Source organism: Mastigoproctus giganteus, chromosome 11, assembly GCF_048544385.1.
Source record: "Mastigoproctus giganteus isolate SK-2022 chromosome 11, ASM4854438v1, whole genome shotgun sequence".
NCBI classification, from domain to species: Eukaryota; Metazoa; Arthropoda; class Arachnida; order Uropygi; family Thelyphonidae; genus Mastigoproctus; species Mastigoproctus giganteus.
The window spans coordinates 53,354,461-53,375,887 of NC_143585.1; the positions used below are offsets into that span (position 1 = coordinate 53,354,461).

General features: G+C 38.2%; 1 protein-coding gene across 1 annotated transcript in view; it reads left to right on the plus strand.

The window, feature by feature from the left end:
- The first annotated feature begins 2,987 nt into the window (after positions 1 to 2,987).
- The window catches only part of LOC150078015 (sodium- and chloride-dependent GABA transporter 1-like), a 175,419-nt gene continuing 156,979 nt past the window's right edge, over positions 2,988 to 21,427 (plus strand). The window contains exon 1 of the mRNA XM_090384431.1: positions 2,988 to 3,096. Coding sequence (XP_090240557.1) covers positions 2,988 to 3,096 — 109 coding nt within the window. The remainder of the gene's footprint in view (positions 3,097 to 21,427) is intronic.

The following is a 21,427-nucleotide window of genomic DNA, read 5'->3' on the forward strand; positions in this document are numbered from 1 at the left end:
TCTCTGCATTGAGTTGCAAATCCTCAGGCATTCCTGGGTCATTTATGATTTTCTGAAAGGTTCCTTCAACCCGACGTTGCAATTCCTCAACTGTCTTAATATCAGAAGTGTACACCAAACTTTTTACATGACCCCAGATACAAAAATCCATAGGATTTAAGTCTTATGAGCTGGGAGGCCACATTACAGGCCCACCTATACCTATCTACCATTGACCATACCTTCTAGTTAGATATTGAGTCACAACTCGAGCAAAATGTGATAGTCCATCATGCATAAACCACGTTCTGGCATTGCTGAAGTGGAACATTATCATCATCAAGGTGGATCTGGAAGAACATTCTGCAGGAACCGAAGGTACAGCTCTCCTGTTAGCCTGTTTGGCAGAAAGTGTGGTCCAATTAGATGGTCTCCTATTAGTCCTTCCCAGACATTCAACGAGAAACATTGCTGATGTTGTGACTTGTGAATTGCATTAGAATTTTCGTCGGACCAGACGTGACAGTTATGAAAATTAAAAATACCATCACGAGTAAACCCAGCTTCATCAGTGAACAAAATGTTGTTTAAAAATTGGGGGTTCAGGACACACTGTTGTTGCATCCACTGGCAGAAATGGTAGGGGTACAGCAGTTGGTGATGTAAAATTCACCACTCCTGCTATGACTCAGTACAGACTCTTGCAGAGCAACCCTCCTTGTCAAAATTTGTTCTATTCTTTCTAACAGTTATGCTTCTGGGCCTGCCTGTTCATACTCCATGTGTGAAGTGCCCATGTTCTCTAAGGCATTGATGTACCCTTATGAATGTGCACCTATTGGGCTGCCTTCGGCGGGGAAATGCTTCTTGGTACAAACTTGTGGCCTCAAGTGCACTGCCATTGGCTTTACCATACATGAACTGCATGTCCGCATACTCTTCATTGCTGTAACCTCTTTCCATGTTGAATATCCTTTGACAAGTACTAGTATGCCTGCTATGTCTCAGAGCATTGAGAGAGGGGGAAAGGAAGAGAATGAGCATAACCTAACCTAAACAAACAAGTCAGTGGAGGAACCCCAGAAACAATGGTGTTCTGATTGAAACAGCCGCTAAAGAGGATATAGAAACATAACAGGGACATATTGAAATCCAAAAACTAGGATTACAAGCTGAAAAGCCAAAGGGTAGAAAACCAAATATCATTATCTTTGACATGCCTAACTAAGACCATCCCCATGAGAGAAGTCATGATGGACTTCTATTATAAAAATTTCAGTGGGCAATTAACCTTAGATGAAATGGCTAAGGAATTCTAAATCAAACATGGAACAACAAATAAAAAAAAAATAGCCAATTAAATGCCATTGTGGAACTTTTCCCAAGGGCATGGACAATCCTAAAAAATCAGCAGAGAATCCATTCTGGCTGGGCCAGCCATAGATTCAGGGAATATTTTCCAGTTACAAAATGTTACCACTGCCACAGATTTGGTCATACAGCCAGGCAGTGCCAGCAAAAAGACCCGATCTGTGGCCACTGCGCAGTCACTGGCCACGACTATAAAAACTGTAATAATAGAACCACACAACCTAAGTGTGCTACATGTAAGTTGTCCAAAATAGACTTTCACCATAGTCTTAGGGACAATAATTGTCCCAGCTATCAAAAAACCAATTATGGGTCTTAATTTAAACCAGACTTGTGACAGGGCCCTAAAGTTCATCCAATTAAATGCTCACAGAGCACGTACAGTTGTGGATCAAATCAAGCTTAAAGCAGAGGAAAATAATATAGATATCCTGATAATCCAAGAGCCATATACTCATCAGGGTAGGGTTCAGGGATACCCGAGAACATACAGAATAATAGAATCTTCACATGATACCTCACTAACAGCAATGATAATTAGAAATCCTTCTCTTACAGTTACAAAGGTTAACTCTCTCTGTGTCCCATTAGCAGTTTGTGCACAAATAATTAGTCAAACAGGATACTTTCATGTTGTAGGCTAGGAGAGGATATAAATCCCAGCATTCATTATCTACAAAATGTACTGACAGTTCTTCCAAATTCTAAGGTAATAGTCTCCATGGATGCCAACTGTCGGTCAAGCCTTTGGCACAGCTGTACAGTTGACAGACCAGGAACACATAATTGGCCAACTCCTAACAGACTACCTAGTTACTTCTACTCTACAGGTAATAAATAGACCCCACAACCTACCTACCTACCTACAGTAGTACACTGTGGGAAAGTGATATAGATATAACTTTGGCCACTGCTTCCATATCTACCAAAATTATAGATTGGATGGTCTAAGAAGCTTGAACCACCTCAGACCATAGGGCTATAACTTTTACCTTAAAGAGATAAATAGACAGCCAAATACAGATGCCTCAAGATATAATCAGATACAACTTAAAGAAAGCCAACTGGCAGACCACAGATGAAATCAAAAACCAAATAGAACAGCAGCAGACTCAGATCCATAACAACTGTAGCCCAGATGAACACAACCTAAATGTACAATTATGCTTCAGAAAGCATCCAATCTAGCAATACCCAAAGAAAAATGCTGTTCCCTGGTTGTGCCCTGAACCTGATATGCTCTGGCGAAGGGTGCACCAGGCCAGAAAACACTTCCAGAGAGCAAGGGCAACTTGGCCCCAGAATGAGGTTGGTGCACTGAGAGATTCCTATAGGAATCTCAGAAACTCATATACTTCTCTAATAAGGACAAAAAAAGAAGGAATGTTGGCGGGCCTTGGTGGGGGCTTCCGGTAATGTTAACCCTTGGGGTGTGGTCTACAGGATTGTCATCAACAAACTGCTAAGAGGTGATGTGGTTCCATCTGCCTTAACTCTACAGTTAAGGCAGATGGAACTGCAACTCACACTTGGGCAGACTCCATAAAGAACATATTAGATCATTTATTCCAGTCTGAGAACCAGGGGTTAACCAGGCTCAGAGTGACATAATGGCCAGCAACTAAAATTATAGCAATATGTCAATAGAACCACCCTTCACCATGGAAGAACTTCAAGCAGCACTCTTAAAAACTAAATACAATAAGTGCCCTGGACCTGACTTAATTGAAATAGAAACCATAAAAAGTTAGCAGAAATTTCTCCTGATACTCTACTGAACTTATTTAATCACTTCTTGGCTTATTCCCACAAGCATGGAAACTGGCTATAATTAGATTAATCTTAAAAAATCCGGGAAAAAATTGTACTGAACCTAAATTATACAGACCTATAGCTTTATTGCCTGTTCTAGGAAAAATAATGGAACACCTACTCCTCTATAGACTTAATTTATATTATTATTTATATTATACTGAAGCCAACTTAAATCCTGAACAGCAGTTCGGTTTCAAGCAAGGATCCTCAACTGAGGCTGCCATGCACTATATCCTAACAACAGTAAGTAATAGTGATCAAAAGTACATGCTGGCAATATTTATTGACTTCGCTGGTGCATTTGGCACCCTCTGGTGGCCAAGCATCCTTAGAAGACTCTGCCAGACAAATGTACCAAAAAATCTATATCAATGTATAAACATGTATCTTGGTAACAGACGTGTAATAGTTCGCACACAGTTCCAAGAAATAAAATGCCCAGTTACAAAAGGTTGCCCACAGGGTTCGGTACTAGGTCCATTCTTTTGGACCTGTGTGCTTGATGAATTCCTGACAAAAGATTTAGGCCCTGCAGACAGGGTTGCCTTTGCTTACGACTTTGTCTTATTTGTAAAAGGTAACACCAGATGGGTTGTGGAAGAAAGAGCAAATGTGGCACTCACACAACTGCAGGAATGGGTGCTAACCCACATGCTCAAAATCTCGGTAGAAAAAATTAAGTGTATCCTACTGAAAGGAAATATAAATATAAGACGACCACCGGTGATAAAAATAAGTAATACCTCAATTCACATGGTCCAAAAATTGAAATACTTAGGCATAATTCTAGACTCCAAATTAACATTCTATCCACACCTGTCATACTTGGCCAAAAAAGTCCAAAACTATGCCAGAATAATTGCTAGATTCAAACTGAAAAGTATAACAGGAAGTTTGTTTTAAAAGAAAAAAAAATTAGCGTTAGTATAATTGTTATATAAATGTGTGTTTTTTTTTATTTGTATGTCATTTAAATTTTGTGAGCTTTCTTTAAATTGTTTGCTTGTTTAAATTGTTGCTTTGTCTTTAAAGCAATGGTTAAACAAGCATTAAATTATTTTAAAAACAATAATTGGACAGGCAGGATTGACAGCTTGATGTCAGTTTTGCTTGTTTAATAAGTCACCCCTCTCTGGTGTGAATGAGAATGATGGATGAATGGAAAAAGAAGTATAAAAAAGTTGTAAAATGTAAAAACTATAAAATGTTGGCTTGAAATGTAGGGGGAAAAAACAACTATAAAATGTAAATAAAAGAGAAAAGAAAGAAGAAAAAAAACTATAAAATGTGAAAAAAAAAAAAAATTGTGTGAGAGAGAATGATATAAATTGCATGTTCTGTTCCAGCTTCTCCACCTGATGGATGGATGGCCATGGGAACCTTATGAACCACAAGGTCATCCATGCTGTTGGCTGTTCCTAGCCAGCATGCTGTGGAATGCTGTCCTAGGTGGGATACAACCCCCAGCACAGTCAGCTGCTGCCATTAGGCATTCCTAGCCACTGCATGGTCCTTTGCCTCCACTCCTCGGGTGGGAGCAGGGAGGTTACCTCTGGTCTCCCCTCCATCGCTGCCCCTCTTTCCGCTCCGGTGGGGCAGGCCTGCTCCACTGATTTGGGAATCATCTTCTCTATGGACCCCATATCTCTGTCTTTTCCCCTCAGCCTTTAGTCTCCCCTCCCCCTCTAACTTACGACTACTAGCGTTCAAATCATTGTTAAATTGCTTGAGCCCTACACCCAAAACTTAATGACATCAAATCGTATAACCAGTACTCCTTTTGGCTGACCTTTTTTTTTTTTTTTTTTTTTAGGTCCTAGCCACTGAAATCTCAGGAAAATAGGTGGCAGGACCTGCCAGAGTAAATAACTATAATACTCATGTTTTCCCCCTCAATCTGTAGAGGCAGACCAGGTATACTATAATACCTGGTCTGCCTCTACAGAGTGGAGTGTCGGCAACGATGGGTCCCATTAGGGGCCCAACGGCCAAACGACCAGAGAAACAACGGTACACGTCACTACACATATACAAGATCCATACACTTTTAAACCTCTAGCATTGACAGCGTTCTATTTCACACCTACAATGTATACTACGTGGAGATGGGAGAAACCCCTGCTGCCATTTGACACTAAACACACTCTGTCCACACGAAGGAGACATATGAGAATATGAAATTAATTCTGGAAGCAATGAAGTACAAAGACCACCAATGGCAGATCTGTGGAGACCTGAAAGTGATTGCAATACTGCTGGGCATGCAGTTGGGATACATGAAGTACTGCTGTTTCCTGTGTGAGTGGGATGGTCGAGCTAGGTACCTGAAAAAACCTGAACAATTTCAAGTACCTGAGCTAGGTACTTGAAATTGTCCTTTCAAGTACCTGAAAGGACAATTTCCACCGTTGAATGATGTTAAGGAAGGAATCTTTCTTGGTCTGCAAATTCGTGAGCTTTTAAAGGATGAAAACTTTGAGCGAATCCTCCAGGGTAATAAGAACGCAGCTTGGGAAGCCTTTAAAAGTGTTGGGCATGACTTTCTGGGAAACCGAAGAGCTGGAAACCATGTTGAGACTGTGAACAACCTTATAGAAAAGTATCATCAATTAGGCTGCAACATGTCACTGAAAATCCACTTTCTCAACTCTCATCTGGACTTCTTCCCTGACAACTGTGGTGCAGTGAGTGGTGAGCACGGTGAGTGATTCCACTAAGACATTTCAGCAATGGAAAGAAGATATCAGGATAGGTGGAATGCTTCTATGCTTGCTGACTACTGTGGGATAGTAACAAGAGATGCCCCGGAAGTTGAATACAAGTGAAAAGAAGCCGCTCTTGTGAATAGGCCAACACTTTGAGAAAGTACTTTCGGTTCCTGTGCAGTTTTCTTGTGTTCTTTTTTTTTACATTTTAATTAAAAACAACTGTGATTTATGTTGTATCAAGAAAATGTAAATATGAGATAGTTTTAATATTACTTTTCATTCCAACTACTACTGAAATTACTATATTCTTAGACAATAGCGAAAGTACGTATCTCTAAAACGAGAGATACAGTGGCACATGGGGATGGTCTGCCTGTACCTCACCCTCCAGAAGAGTTACTAATAAAAAATTTTTTATTAATATCAAAACTTACTAATAAAAAATTTCTGAAGTCATATTCATTTTTCCCGACCCAAAATTAGTAAAGATTGCCTATTTTAAGATAGGAAACAAATTCAAAGAATTTTTTGTTTAACAGTGTTAACACATCTAAGGTTGAGCGATTCTTTCGAAACCCACTCCGATTTCTGTTTAACAGATTGTTAGTTTCTAGAAACCATGTTTAGCTACCTGTGAACCATATTTTCTAAGACTTTGCCTAAGCAGCTAGTCAGTGAAATTGGCCTGTAATTATGTAGGATGGTATGATCCTTCCCTACTTTTGGAAATTCTAGGACAATTGAGTGTGGGTAAGTATTTTCTAAAAATATTCAGTTGTAGAATTTCAACAGGGAGCTCAATGCTTTGTTATTTAGTTTTTTTAACATTATATAGTAGTCATTATCCAGACCAGCAGCAGTACTGGATGTTTTATTGAGATACTCTAAAAGTTCCGTTAATGTGGATGGCTGATTGTATGTGTGTGATACCATAGTAGAGAAATTTACTTTATGTTGTTCTGCAGATGCCTTAATTTGTTGAAAGGTTTGGCTGTAATTGGATACTGCTGATATACTGGCAAGCGATTTGGTTAATGCAGTTGCTATTTCTGTTGGTGTGGACAACTCCTGTCCTTTCCAGTTTAGGGTTGAGGCTGGAGACTGCATGCATTCACCATTAAGTGCTTGGATTTTCTTCCGTATGTCCTTGTTAATGGTGGAAGTAAAACTACTACAGGCATCTTTCTTTTCTTTTCTTTTCATTTTATTTGGCAGAACTTGGCCTTGAGTCTTTTAAAGTTAATAAGATTACCAGTTGTAGGGAATTTGCAAAACAAATCCAAGCTCATTTTTTGTCTATTTACCGTGTGTGTGCATTCCTGACTATGCCAGTAACTGCTGTTTGTTTTTCAGGTATTGCCGAAGTAGCAACTTGTAATATCTATATAACTATAATACACAAGAAAAGCACCCGGGGTGGATTGGATCTATCCAGGTATATTAAAGGAGGCAGCAAAGGAAGTAAGCAAACCCTTAGCCATAATTATGAGAGCTTCCTTGGACTCAGGGGAGGTACCCACAGACTGGAGATGTGCAAATGTCACCCTAATTCACAAAGGAAGATCAAAGGCTGACACAAGTAATTATAGACCTGTGACTTTTTCGGTTCCAGGAAAATTAATGGAGGCACTAGTTAAAGAAGCACTGCAGGATCATTTAGACAAGACTTCAGCTATAGCTCGGCCACAGCATGGTTTTGTTAAGGGGAAGTCTTGCCTGACCAATTTGATTGGATACTATGATGCAGTCACAAAGGAACTGGATGCAGGGAATAACTTTGATATTATATACTTGGATCTTAGAAAGGCTTTTGATACTGTTGCACATGGAAGACTGCTGCACAAATTGGAGCAGTGTGACATTGAAGGCAAATTGCTGCTGTGGATAAAGGGGTGGCTGAGAGGGAGAAGACAGAGAGTGGTAATCAATGGACACTGCTCGTCGTGGACTAATGTTATTAGTGGAGTCCCTCAGGGCTCAGTGTTGGGTCCATTATTTTTTTCTGTATTTATAAATGATATTGATGATGGTATATATATAGGTATATATATAGGTATATAGATATAGGTATATATATAGGTATACTTGCGTGTACACCAATGCTAGGAGTTTAGTAAATAAATATGATGAATTTGAGGTATTGCTCAAAACATCAAAGGCAGATATTGTTGGGATATCAGAGACGTGGTCTCACACAGATATAAGGGATGCAGAACTGCAATTTGGTGAGTACAACATCTACAGAAAGGATAGACAGGATAGGAAGGGGGGAGGGGTTATGCTATTAGTTAAGAAACACATAAAAACCAAGGAAGTGAAGTCAGTCGACATCGCTGGACAGTGCAGTGTTGAGTCAGTTTGGTGTGACATAAGCATTGGGAGATCAAAATTGAGAGTAGCAGTGTGCTATAGGCCTAATGACTCTGATGAGTATAATAAGAAACTGTACAGGGAAATAGAGTGGGCCAGTAAATCAGAGAGTCTTATAATGGGAGATTTTAATTTCCCAGATATTGACTGGAATTTGGGGGCTGGTCACTCACACACGAGCAGGGCTTTTGTGGATTTATTGGATGATTGTTTTCTACATCAGCATGTTCGGGAGGCAACTAGAGGGAGGAATACTCTTGATTTGATTATCAGCAGTGATTCTTCATGCATTAAGAATCTGCAGATAAATGAACCAGTAGGTGGCAAGGGATGCAAAGAAAAACAGCAAAGAGTTCTTTACTTATGTTAACTCTAGAAGGAAGGGGATGAATCAGATTGGTCCACTTGATATTGATGGGTCAACTGTTGATGATCCTGCTCAGGTAGCTAACAAACTAAATGCATATTTTGCATCGACATTCACACATGAGGAGTTATTCAGCAAGGGGAATGCCAGAGGTGTATTCAACTCTAGCAGTAAGCTACAGAATCTTGAAATAACTGGGAGTAAAGTGGAGGAGAAACTGTTGAAGATAAACACAAGAAAGGCACCCGGGGTGGATGGGATCTATCCAATTATATTAAAGGAGGCAGCAAAGGAAGTAAGCAAACCATTAGCCATAATTATGAGAGCTTCCTTGGACTCAGGGGAGGTACCCATAGACTGGAAATGTGCAAATGTGACCCCAATTCACAAAGGAGGATCAAAGGCTGACACAAGTAATTATAGACCTGTGAGCTTAACTTCTGTTCCAGGAAAATTAATGGAGGCACTGGTTAAAGAAGCACTGCAGGATCATTTAGACAAGACTTCAGTTATAGCTCGGACACAGCATGGTTTTGTTAAGGGGAAGTCTTGCCTGACCAATTTGATTGGATACTATGATGCAGTCACAAAAGAACTGGATGCAGGGAATAGCTTTGATATTATATACTTGGATCTTAGAAAGGCTTTTGATACTGTTGCACATGGAAGACTGCTACACAAATTGGAGCAGTGTGACATTGGAGGCAAATTGCTGGTATGGATAAAGGGGTGGTTGAGAGGGAGAAGACAGAGAGTGGTAATCAATGGACACTGCTCATCGTGGACTAATGTTATTAGTGGAGTCCCTCAGGGCTCAGTGTTGGGTCCATTATTGTTTTCTGTATTTATAAATGATATTGATGATGGTATATCAAGCTTAATGTCCAAGTTTGCAGACGATACAAAGGTTGGTAGGGTTGTCAAGGACACTACTGACACTATGCTACTGCAACAGGATCTGGAAAGGTTGAGCAGATGGGCTGAGAGGTGGCAAATGAAGTTTAACATTGACAAATGTAAAGTACTACACATGGGAAACAGCAACTCCAGAGCAACGTATCAACTCAGTGGTAGAGAATGAAAGGGACGTGGGGGTGGTTGTGTAGGCAAATATGAAGTTCTCTGAGCAGTGCAGACGGGCTGCGAGAGTAGCTCATGGTGTATTGTCAATGATTTATAGGAATTTTTCTAGCAGGGATAAGGAGGTGATTATTCCCTTGCATAAGGCAATGGTCAGGCCACACCTAGAGTACTGTATACAGGTCTGGAGGCCTCATTTCAAGAAGGATGTAGAGCTGCTGGAACGAGTACAGAGAAGGTCAACAAGATTAGTGAATGGAACAAAGGGGTGCTCTTACGAAAAAAGGCTTAAGTTTTGCAAATTACAGTGTCTGGAGACTAGGCACCAGCGAGGTGATCTGATAGAGGTGTATAAAGCCTTGAATGGTTTGAGCATGCTCAATGCGGATGGGATTCTTCCTCTCGCTCAGAATAATCACCTGAGAGGGCATAAATTCAAATTGAGGAAAGACAGATGTAGGATAGACGTACGGAAATTTGCCTTTAGCCAGCGGGTGGTTGGTTGATGGAACAGACTTCCATCCCTTGTCGTGGAAGTTGATAGTCTAAATAAGTTTAAGGCTCAGCTGGACATGTATTTCGAACGAACAGAGGGGTGAAATGGAAGTGGTTTTTTTTTTTTTTTGGCTGATGCTGCATAAGCTTGCTTTCTTGCATCAAATGCCTCTACTAATGCTAATGCTAATACTCGTACAAACAACCAGATATAATAATATCTGGTTGGTTGGTTGGTTGTATGATCGGTGACATTATCTATGGGCTGGGACTGGACTATGTCATCATCAAACTGAATTAGAGAGCCATATTCATATCAGTGTGCCCTACGGAATTTCCAAGTGGAGCGCTGCAATGGGGACGAGTTTACTCATGTTTGAATCTTGCAAAGGATCGGTAGATGATCGCTATTTAGTGGGTTATTGAGAACTGATCACTCATTTATTTTTATTGGCATATAGGGAGGGAAAACAGATTGATGTCATGGATCCTGTAGAAAAATGGATATATATGGGCTTAACAGGGCTAACAGGGTAGGATGATGAGCGTCAAGCAGGGATTCTATTAGTTTGCCTCTTTTGTCATTTTTGGAGATTACTATAGCAGATGATTAGCATTGAAGTCCCGAAGTAAGCAGAATGGAGATTTCTAAGTCATCTGAGGAAAAAGAGAAATTAAAGAGGGAGATATATAGAAGCTATTGTGAGAGTGATACTAGTTATAATGTGCAATGTCACCACTTCAAAAGGAGTTTGAAGAGACTCCTTCTGAAGTGGTGACAATAATTGGCACCCCTCCATGAGCTGGCACGTCAATACTCCTATCTCGTCTAAAGGTAGTATAATTTTTAATGATAGGTAGGACACACCTCCTGTGAATTTAAAAGAGGTTTTTTTTTTTTTTTTTTTATGAAACCACCAAACTCGAGAGGTGTTAGAACTTGTAGTACTTAGTACCATGCATGGGTTGGAGATTGAGGAGACAAAAGAAGATATTTGTTGACATTAGACTTGAACTTCTGTAGACCATAATTTTCAGAAAATACGTATAAAGGAAGGTTGTTCCAGAAAACGGCAGTTGAATGAATAAATGAGGAAGATGAAAAGTTTGTTTTGTGAGTTTGAAGATGGACAGTAAATGGATGTTGGCTGGTGGCGGCACATCTTCGGACTGATATGAAAGAGAGAGAGGGAATTATAGAAGCCAATTCAGAAGAACAGTGCCCATGGAAGTATCTGTAGAAAGGGCATGCAGCAGAAACAGTACGTCTATGAGACAGAGAGTGGAGAGAGTCTGTTAGAGATGAGTCATTAATTAACCTAACTTCCCTCTTCTGAATGGAATCTAGAAGCCTGAGAGAGGTTTTGGGAGCATTGCCCCAGATGTGGGAACAGTATTCCATGGTAGGGCAGATTTGTGATTTGCACAGAGTGAACAGCTGTTTGGAAGAAAAGTAACACTGAGAGCGAAAGAGAAAACCAAGTTTTTTAGATGCAGAGGAAGCAATATTTGTAATGTGCTTGTGCCAAGAGAGATTATAAGTCAAAGTAATCCCCAAAAGAGACATATCAATTTGCCCAGAAATAGGAGTGTCACCAAAGATAAGCATAGGAGCAGAAGAATCCTTTTTGCGAGATATAAGACAGGACTGAGTTTTAGAAGGATTGAAATCAACTAAGTTGTCTTTGTCCCACTGGAGAATTACCTGGAGATTGGCATTTAAGGGATTGGTAGTGGACATTTGAGAAGTTGAAGCTGATTGAGCAAGGCAAGTTTTCTCAAACTGGAAAGTGGAATGCAATGTGCTATCATCAGCTAAACTAAGGATAGGATTTCCGGTCAACGGAAGAAGGTCATTAATATACAAGAGGAAAAGAGTGGGGGAAAGAACTGAACTCTGGGGGACACCAGCATTAGTAGAGAAGTTAGAAGACAGAGAGCCATCTGCTATCACCCTCAGTGAGCGATCAGAGAGAAAACTGGATAACCACTTACAAAAAACAGTTGAAAAACCATAAGATGGAAGCTTGTTTATAAGACCTTTAGCCAAACACGATCAAAAGCCTTTGAGATGTCAAGAGCAACTGCTTGTGTTTACCAAACTTTTCCATTGAATTTGCCCATAAATGGGTAACATAAATGGCCAGATCACCAGTAGATTGACTAACGGAATCTATACTGGCGATTCTTGATCAGATGGAAGGTTTCTAGATAGTTTGAGACGGCAGTTAAATATTTGTATTGACGATTTATTGTAAACTCTACTGACTTGGTTGTCGTGCCGGAGTATAAACAGAAAATTTATTTATTTATTTTTTAGTTAATTGATTTCTCCATTACTTTAGAAAGAGTAGAAATAATTGCAATGCGACAATAATTGGATGGGAGGGATTTGTCATCCTTTTTAGGAACTGGCTAGATATGAGCAAATTTCCAAGCAGAAGGAAAAACACCTTTGGAATAAGAAAGTAAAAAAGGCGGCAAAGAACAGCAGTAAGTTCAGGAGCACTGGTTTGGAGAACAAGTGGAGAAATACCATTAGGACCTGAAGCTTTCTTAGCATCAAGATTCATCAAAATCCTTCTGACATACTTTTGACGGAAGACCACAGGAAGCATTGAATGGGGCATATTGGGAATGGTGGGAGATGTTTTACCAAGATCATTAATACTTGAGTTGGAAGAAAAATGGGATGCTAGCAGGTCAGCTTTATCCTTGGCTGAAGTGACAATAGAACCATCTGGTTTTGACAGAGGTGGGAGCAGAGATGGGCAAAAGTTGCGGCCAATAGTTTTGACAAGAGACCAGAATGCTTGGCTACCATTAGGGCAAGAAGCAAGTTTTCTACTCTGTCTGTTCAAAATCTAGTTTGGACTGATTAATAACTGCTTTACAATTGTTGCGAGCTTTGGTGTAGGCAGAAAATGAAACTGAAGAATTGGAAACAAACAAGCCAATTACGATATGCAACATTCTTCTCTTGAACAGCCTTAGTACATTTATTGGAAAACCAAGATTTAGATAAAGGATGAGATTTTAAGGTGGAATGTGGAATAAAAGATTCCATTCCTACAAGAATAATTTTACTGACACTATCTGAGCAAATATTGATATCAGAAGTTTTGAAACAGTAATCCGACCAAGGAAAAGAAGAAAAGAAACCTCGCAGGTCATCCCATTTTGAATTCTTGTAATGCCAAACAACACGAAGTTGGGAATAGCCATGAGATAAAGACTCCATTAGAGAAGAGACAATCATCAAGTTGTGATCTGAGGTGTCTAAAGGATCACTCTTCCACTTTCCTGTAAGGCTATGCCAGCTGGTTCATATCAAACAATAAGATCCTGCAAATCGTCTTTTGTATTCCAAAAGCCTGTACAATTCCATAGAAAAATTATTTTCATTATGTGGTTTTATGGATTGTTTTTGGTTCTGACAACTTTTTAGTTTTAATTTCCTTGTATTGATCCTATTTTTGTTTTATCTTTCTTAGGAAAGAAGGAGGCAGATCATGCCCATCTCATCGGTTGCATGTAGTTCTAAAATTCCATCATCTGACTCATGCTATTCATCGATGTACATTCTGGTGGAGAATTATGGTTGCTGTTTGATAGTTTCTGTCACTTTTGGTTTTATTGTTGAAGAAACATCAGTTGGTATGGTAATTGAGTATTACTGGCTTGTTCAGTTGGTTGTTGCAAAGGACACTAGAAATAGAGTGCAATGAACATGCCCAATTAGCAAGAGATATATTCAGAGAAACTGATACATCAGTCTGAATCCCTGATTTAGATGAACCTGATTGGAAATATTGAGCAACTTTAGCATATGTATGCTTTGTCTCTGTTTTGATTATTTGTCTTCTCGCCTCTGAGTATGTCATTTAGTTCTCTTCTTTATATTTCTGAATTTTTTTTTTTCTTGCTTCCACAGTTCACATGTTTTTGAGAAAGCCTGGTGGTTACCTTTACAATTTTGGGCAATGTGGAGTGGTAATGGTGCAGTGAGATTGGTTATGCTCCTTTGACCCACAATTAGGACATATTGCCTCACCTCGACATGCAGTTTGGGAGTGTCCATACTTTTGGCATTTGTAGCACCTAATGGGATTCAAGATGTATGGTTGGACACATAAATATAGATAGCCTGCTTTCATAGTTGTTGATAAGTTAGGAGAGTTAAAAGTGAGAACTATGCTCCTTGTTAGAAAAAGATTACCATCTTTTCGAGTCGTGATTCTCCTTGCTTGGATGACTTTTGCTTGTGTAGCTCATGGACAATTTTCTATTCTGCTACGGTTAATAAGTCCTATTCTGTTATTACTTCCATAGAAGAGTTGAGGATGGCACAGGGAGTAACTTTTATTGGGTGTCCTCCAAAGGATGTGAGCTTTAATAGCTTTGCAGAATGTTTATGTTGGGTCTACCAGAAGTCGTCTCTACCAGAAGATTGCCCGGCTGGAGTTGCCTTACTGATTTAGATGAACCTGCAGCAGTTTCAATGCATTTCTGCACAAGGAAGGGAGATAATTTACTCAGAGGCTGGGCTGGTAGAAAATGCAAGGTGAGGAAAACTGGTATCTCCTCTTGAGGGGTTGTTTTCAACCTCTTCAGTTGAGAAAGGTCATTTTCAGCATAATTTAAGGTCAATGGCTCTAAAGGAGGAAACCTATTGTATCCATCTTTACTCCTTTCAGAACTGGGAGAGTAGATTTCTTCTCCCAGGTTACTGGCTCTGCCATGGGAATGTACTTTTTTTTTTTTTTTTTTTTAGGAGCATTAGCAACTAAGGCCATATTGCTCCCGAGATATGCAGTGGTCATGGGCTCAAACCCCAGTCTAATCAAGAAATGTGTGCTACTCACTGCTGCTCCTGCCCACCTGGCTACGGAGGCGCTGGGGAGATAGGACAAGTGCTGCTAGAGTGACCAAGTAGTATAAAAGTTAGTGTTAGTTTAAAGGAAAAAAAAGCAAGGTGGTTTTTCTTATTAAACTTGCTTACAGTTTGTAAGACTAAGTTTGTTATTGATTAAAGAGAACGTAAAAAACTTTTCAAGCTGAAGAACTATGGCTTGGAGTGGAGTAAATGTTCTATGAATCACTTGGGAAATCGCTTTATCACTATAATGCTTGCCACCCAGAGGCTCAAATTTTTTGCTGTACTCCTAGATTTAGTGTACACCTATTATACATACACCTGTTTTTATAGGTGTACTCTTCTTTGAAGAGCATTCCCACTTTGCTATAGAAATGTCCTTGAGGTTTGCCAGAAGATAATTTATCTAATTTAGACAATTTCAGAAGAGAGAAAGGGAACTTCCCATGCAATCTCTGATGAAGCACAAATGAAACATATTAAGCAAAAAATAATGGAGAAACTCTGAGAGAGTAAAGTTTCCCTTTTTTGAAAAGTGAGTAACTTACCCCATGTGGTAGTAGTAGTAATAGTGGTATGTGATGCAAGAAAGCAAGCGTATGAGCTTATGCAGCATTAGCCAAAAAAAAAAAAAAAAAATTCATACAACCATTTCCTCTAAATGTTTGTCCAGTTCCTCCTTAAATTTATTTAACCTATCAACTTCCATGACAGATGGAAGTTTGTTCCAGCAATTAACCACCCACTGGCTAAAGGCAAATTTCTGCACATCTATTCTACATCTATCTTTTCTCAATTTGAATTTATGTCCCCTTAGGTTCGTAATCTGAACAAGTGGAAGAATCCCATCAGAATTCAGCATACTCAACCCATTCAAGGCCTTATACACCTCAATCAGATCACCTCGCAGGTGCCTAGTCTCCAGTTGCCACTTCTCAGCCCATCTTCCCAAATTTTCTAGATCCTGTTGCAGTAGCACACTGCCATTACTGTAATTAACAACCCTGCCAACCTTTTTTATCATCTGCAAACACTTCGACACTAAGCCTGATATACTTTCATCAATATCATTGATAAATATACAAAATAACAGTGGACACAACACCGAACCCTGTGGAACTCCACTAATAACATTAGTCCACGAAGAGCAACACACATTGATTACCACCCTGTCTTCTCCCACTCAACCATCCTTTTATCCATTGTAGCACCTTACCCTTAATACCACTCTGCTCCAATTTGTACAGTTGTCTTCCATGCGCAACAGTGTCAAAAAAAAGCTTTCCTGAAATCCAAGTATATGATATCAAAATTATTTTTTGTATCCAGTTCCTTTGTAACCACATCATAATATCCAATCAAATTTGTCAGACAAAACTGATTTTTGAAACCTCTGAAAATAAGCAAACCCCTTCAGCAATTAGATAGTCTTAACCTTATTCCTGATTTTACTAATATAAGGATTTTTTCCCCCACATAAAGAAAATTTGATTAATACATTCTCAAAATTGAATAAAAAAAATTGTAGCACAGATCTCTATTTCAGCCAGAACAGTCTTCTTGAAAAGTGTTCAGTTTTTACAAATTAATAATAACAAATAATGAGTAATGTATGATTTTTGCAAAGACCAAATAAATTGGGTCTTTGCAAAACTAAAATATGCTAATATTTTATTTGACATAGCTCATCAAAATTTCATTCTGTTCTTTTTGGCAAAAATGAAAACATGCAATTTTGCACTGCTGAGTGGAAACGTGAACTAGTTGTCCAAAAAAAACCTTTAACTATTTTAGTTATTATCATTATCTTCTACAGTGATGATCAGGGCAAAAGTTATGAACTACTTTTGAGCTCTTCCACATATGAATTTTTTAATTTTTTTTATTTTATTTCAGGGTAGGTGGCTAACACTGAGCACACTCCACTAACATTAGAGGAAAATTTGTTAAAGATGGACATAAAAAGGCACTTGAGGTAGATATAATCTATCCAATTATATTAAGAGAGGCAGCAAAGGAGGTAAGCAAATCCTTAGACATAATTATGAGAGTATCTTCAGATTCAGGGGCAGTCCCTATAGACTGGCGATGTGCAAACGTACCCCCCCCAATTCATAAAGGGGGATCAAAAGGCAATGTGAGTAATTACAGACCTGTTAGTTTAATGTCTATTCCATGGAAAATAATGGAATATCACTTGTTAAACAAGTAATGCAGGACCATCTGGACAGGCATGCAATTATACTACAATCACAGCACAGATTTGTTAAGGAGTGGTTTGCCTAACCAGTCTGATAAGTTAGTATGATGTGGTGACCATGGAACTGGATTCAAAAACAATTTTGACATTATATACTTGTATTTCATGAAGGCTTTTGATACTGTTGCTCATAAAAGACTACTGTACAAATTGGAGTAATGTGGCATTAAGGGCAAGTTACTGCTATGGATAAATGAATGGTTAAGTGGAAGAAGACAGAGAGTAGTTATCAATGGGAACTGCTCTTCATAGACTAATGTTATTAGTGAAGTTTCCCAGGGTTCAGTGCTGGGCCCGTTGTTGTTTTCAATATTTATCAATGATATTGATGAAGGAATATCAAGCTTAATGTCTAAATTTGCAGATGATCAAAGGTTGACAGGGTGGTTAATGACAATCATCAGGATGAGCTATTGCAACAAGATCTAGAAAAAGTGGATCAATGGACTGAAAAATGGCTGTTGAAGTTTAACATTGACAAAAGCAAGGTACTGCATATGGGTAGCAGTAACCCCAGAGTAACTTATCAACTGTGTGGCACTACACTCAGGGTAATGGAGAATGAAAAAGACCTGAGGGTAATTGTACAGTCAGACATGAAATTCTCCGAGCAATGCAGACATTTTGCCAGGACAGCTCATGGGGTTTTGTTAGTGATATAATACAAAAACTTTTCTAGCAAATTATCCCTTTGTTGCCACGTTTAGGCCACATCTTGAGTAATGTATATAGGTCTGGAGGCTTCACTTTAGGATCTGCTGAAATGGGTACAGAGTAAGGCAACCAGACTGCTGAAGGTAAAAAAAGGGTGCTCTTTCCTAGAAAGGTTTCAGTTCTGCAAACTGCAGCATCTCGAGACTAGGCACCTTTGAGGAGATCTTATCATGTTTAAGTCTTGAACGGATTGAATAAGCTGAATGTTAATGGCATTCTTCCACTGCTGAAACTACACACACACACACACACACACACACACACATGAAGGGATATAAATTCATGTTGATGAAGGATGGTTGCAGGATAGATGTGCAGAAGTCTGCCTTCAGCCAGTGGGTGGTTGATTGTTGGAACAGGCTTCCACATTGTTGGGGATGTGGATGGATTGAATAAATTAAAGGAAGAACTAGACAAATTCTTGAAGGGCACAGATGATAAACTGTGTAGGTTTTTTTGTTTTTTTTTTGGTTGATGCTATATAAGCTTACTTTTTTGCATCATTTGCCATTACTACTACATTTTGGGGGAAAAAACTGAGAGAAGAGAAAATTTAACATTTAACTGAGAGAAGAGAACTGTTTACAAACACTTTGAGGTATATTTAAGAAGTGGTAGTGAAATGGGTTAAAGTGATGTGGAAACTTGGTGGAGTAAGAGCTTACATATTTTGTAGTTGATAGCTGAAAGTAACTCACTCCCAGTTTTTTGAGGCATAAACTCTTTTGAGGCATAAGCTCTTTCATGCTCTGCTTTCTGGTTTGATTTTTCTACTTGCAAAACATATCTTTAGATTTCAGTTAGTATTATAATAAAGGAATTTTTTGCTCTACATAATTAATATGTATTCATGTTTAATACAAAACTTTCTTTATTCATAATTCTTAGAAAATTAGGTGTACTTTTCAGTGATTCATTTTGTCAATATTGTTTAAATTAAGTTTAATTTAAATTGTCTAAATTAGTTAAATTAATATCATTAATATGATATTATTTTTAAAAACTTTTTTTGTAAACACTTTTTACAAATTTAGTTATGATCTTAATTTCAGAATACATGACCTTTAAGTTATAATATTTATTTTTTCATCTTGTGTTTAGGGATGTGTTAGTTCTTGGCTTGGTTGACTTGTTTACAAGCTTTTTAAGTGGAATTGTAATATTTTCGATGCTTGGTTTTATGTCAAAGACAATGAAAAAACCATTCTCTGAAGTTGTTGATGCAGGTGTGTATTTTCATTTTTTATTATGGTATTCTTCATACTGATTAGTGAATTCTCTCAGTTAATCTTAACCCAATAGCCAATTCTAAGATATAATATTTACTTTTACATCTTGTTTTTAAGGATGTATTAGTTATTAGCTTGGTATAAGTGAATGAGACATAGACTTGTACGCAAGTCTATGTCTCATTCACTTATCCCCGAGCCACAGTACAGCACTCTAATCTGGAGCATGATTTCCCTTTAAATACAATTTGATTGATTAACAATGAAAATTAAAAAAAAATTATGTTAATAAAATTAATCAATTTAATTGATTAATTGACAATATTACACTAAGTTAATAGATTTCTAAATGCAGTGGTACATATTATGCTATCAAGTTCAATTATATATTACCTTATGGCACTACATTTGCAGAGTTTTAAATTATCAATAATCTTACTAAAAGTAAAATTTCTTAGCTAAAAAAAAATATATGCCAACCTGATTAGTAACTTCGAGCTACTTGTTTGTTTGTTATTTGGTTTTTAGGAGCATTAGCAACTAAGGCCATATTGCTCCGGGGATATGCGGCGGTCATTCCATGACCTTTCCACATCCTCTGTATTTGGTGATCACGGGCTCGAATCCCGGTCTAATCAAGAAGTGTGTACTACGCACTGCTGCTCCTGCCCACCAGGCTACAGAGGTGCTGAGCTACTTGTTTAGCACAATTAAAACCGTACAATTCCACTACGCTACAAGTAGGCCTGATGTAGCCGAGTGGTCAAGAGTGAGAGTGCAGGAGCACATGCTCTTTGAGTGGACTGGGGTTCAACTCTGTGACTGCTAAATATGATTAATGTTTGTATTGATAATTTATTGTAAACTCCACTGACCTGATGGTCATGCTAGAATAAACAAGGTCACAAAGTCAAGGTCATAAACAAGGACATTTTTTAACTTACTGCACTATTCAATCCAAATAACTGATACAAAAGCTCTACAAATGATGTCATAACTTAAGAATCTCTAAATCTAGCTAAATTTAAAAATATGCTAATGAATGTGACAAAGATTATCTATTTCTTAAACACAATTTAATATGTTAATTAATCAAAAAGATGATAAAAATTTCCAAAAAACTTATCTCCTAGGAGCTCAAAATTCTTTGTCTCGATATATTAGCTAGATTAAGATATTTGGGTAATCTGTGTTGCTTCGACAATAGATCTGATAGAACAGATTAGAAAGGTGAGGTTTCTCATCTTTAAACTCTTTCAAGTAACTTATCTTTTTAAGATGAAATCTCCATATGTGGACACAGTATTCCCAGTGTAGTCAGTTTTGGTGCAAGGATTTTTTCAGTATTATTGAGGATATCCTGTTTGGTGTGGTGTGAGTTAGTAAGAAGCAAAGAAACAATGATAATGGGAGTAATCTATACACCAGAAGATATATGATGAGAGTCTTTACATGCAGATGGAATGGGCAAGCAATGGGCATGAATGTCTTATTATGGGTTACTTTAATCTGCCTCAGATTGATTGGAATAAGTGGGAGGAAATCACATGATGGGAAAAAACTTTTTTTAAAATGAAATAGATGATTATTATTTGTACCAGCATGTTAGAGAAAGTACTAAGGCTGAGAGTATTTTTGGCCTGATCATTAATAACAAATCAGATGAGATCACAGGGTTTAAAGTACAGGGACCATTGTCACGAAGTGATAATGCAATCATCAGTTGAAAAATGAAGAAAGATATTGCAGTAGTTAAAGGTACAGGTCTTAACATCAAAAGAGGAGACTTTGACAGTTTGACAGTGAACTGGGCTAAGGGATGGCGAATACATTTGAATTATGGAATACATAAAGCAAAAATCATGGTATCCATGAATGCATATACACCTTTAAGATAATATTGCAGGAGAAAGATGCCAAAATGGATGCCGTGACCTTTAAGATAATATTGCAGGAGAAAGATGCCAAAATGGATGACTGCATAATGTTAGAGAAACATTATGTACCAGCATGTTAGAGAAAGTACTAAGGCTGAGAGTATTTTTGGACTGATCATTAATAACAAATCAGATGAGATCACACGGTTTAAAGTACAGGGACCATTGTCACGAAGTGATAATGCAATCATCAGTTGAAAAATGAAGAAAGATGTTGCAGTAGTTA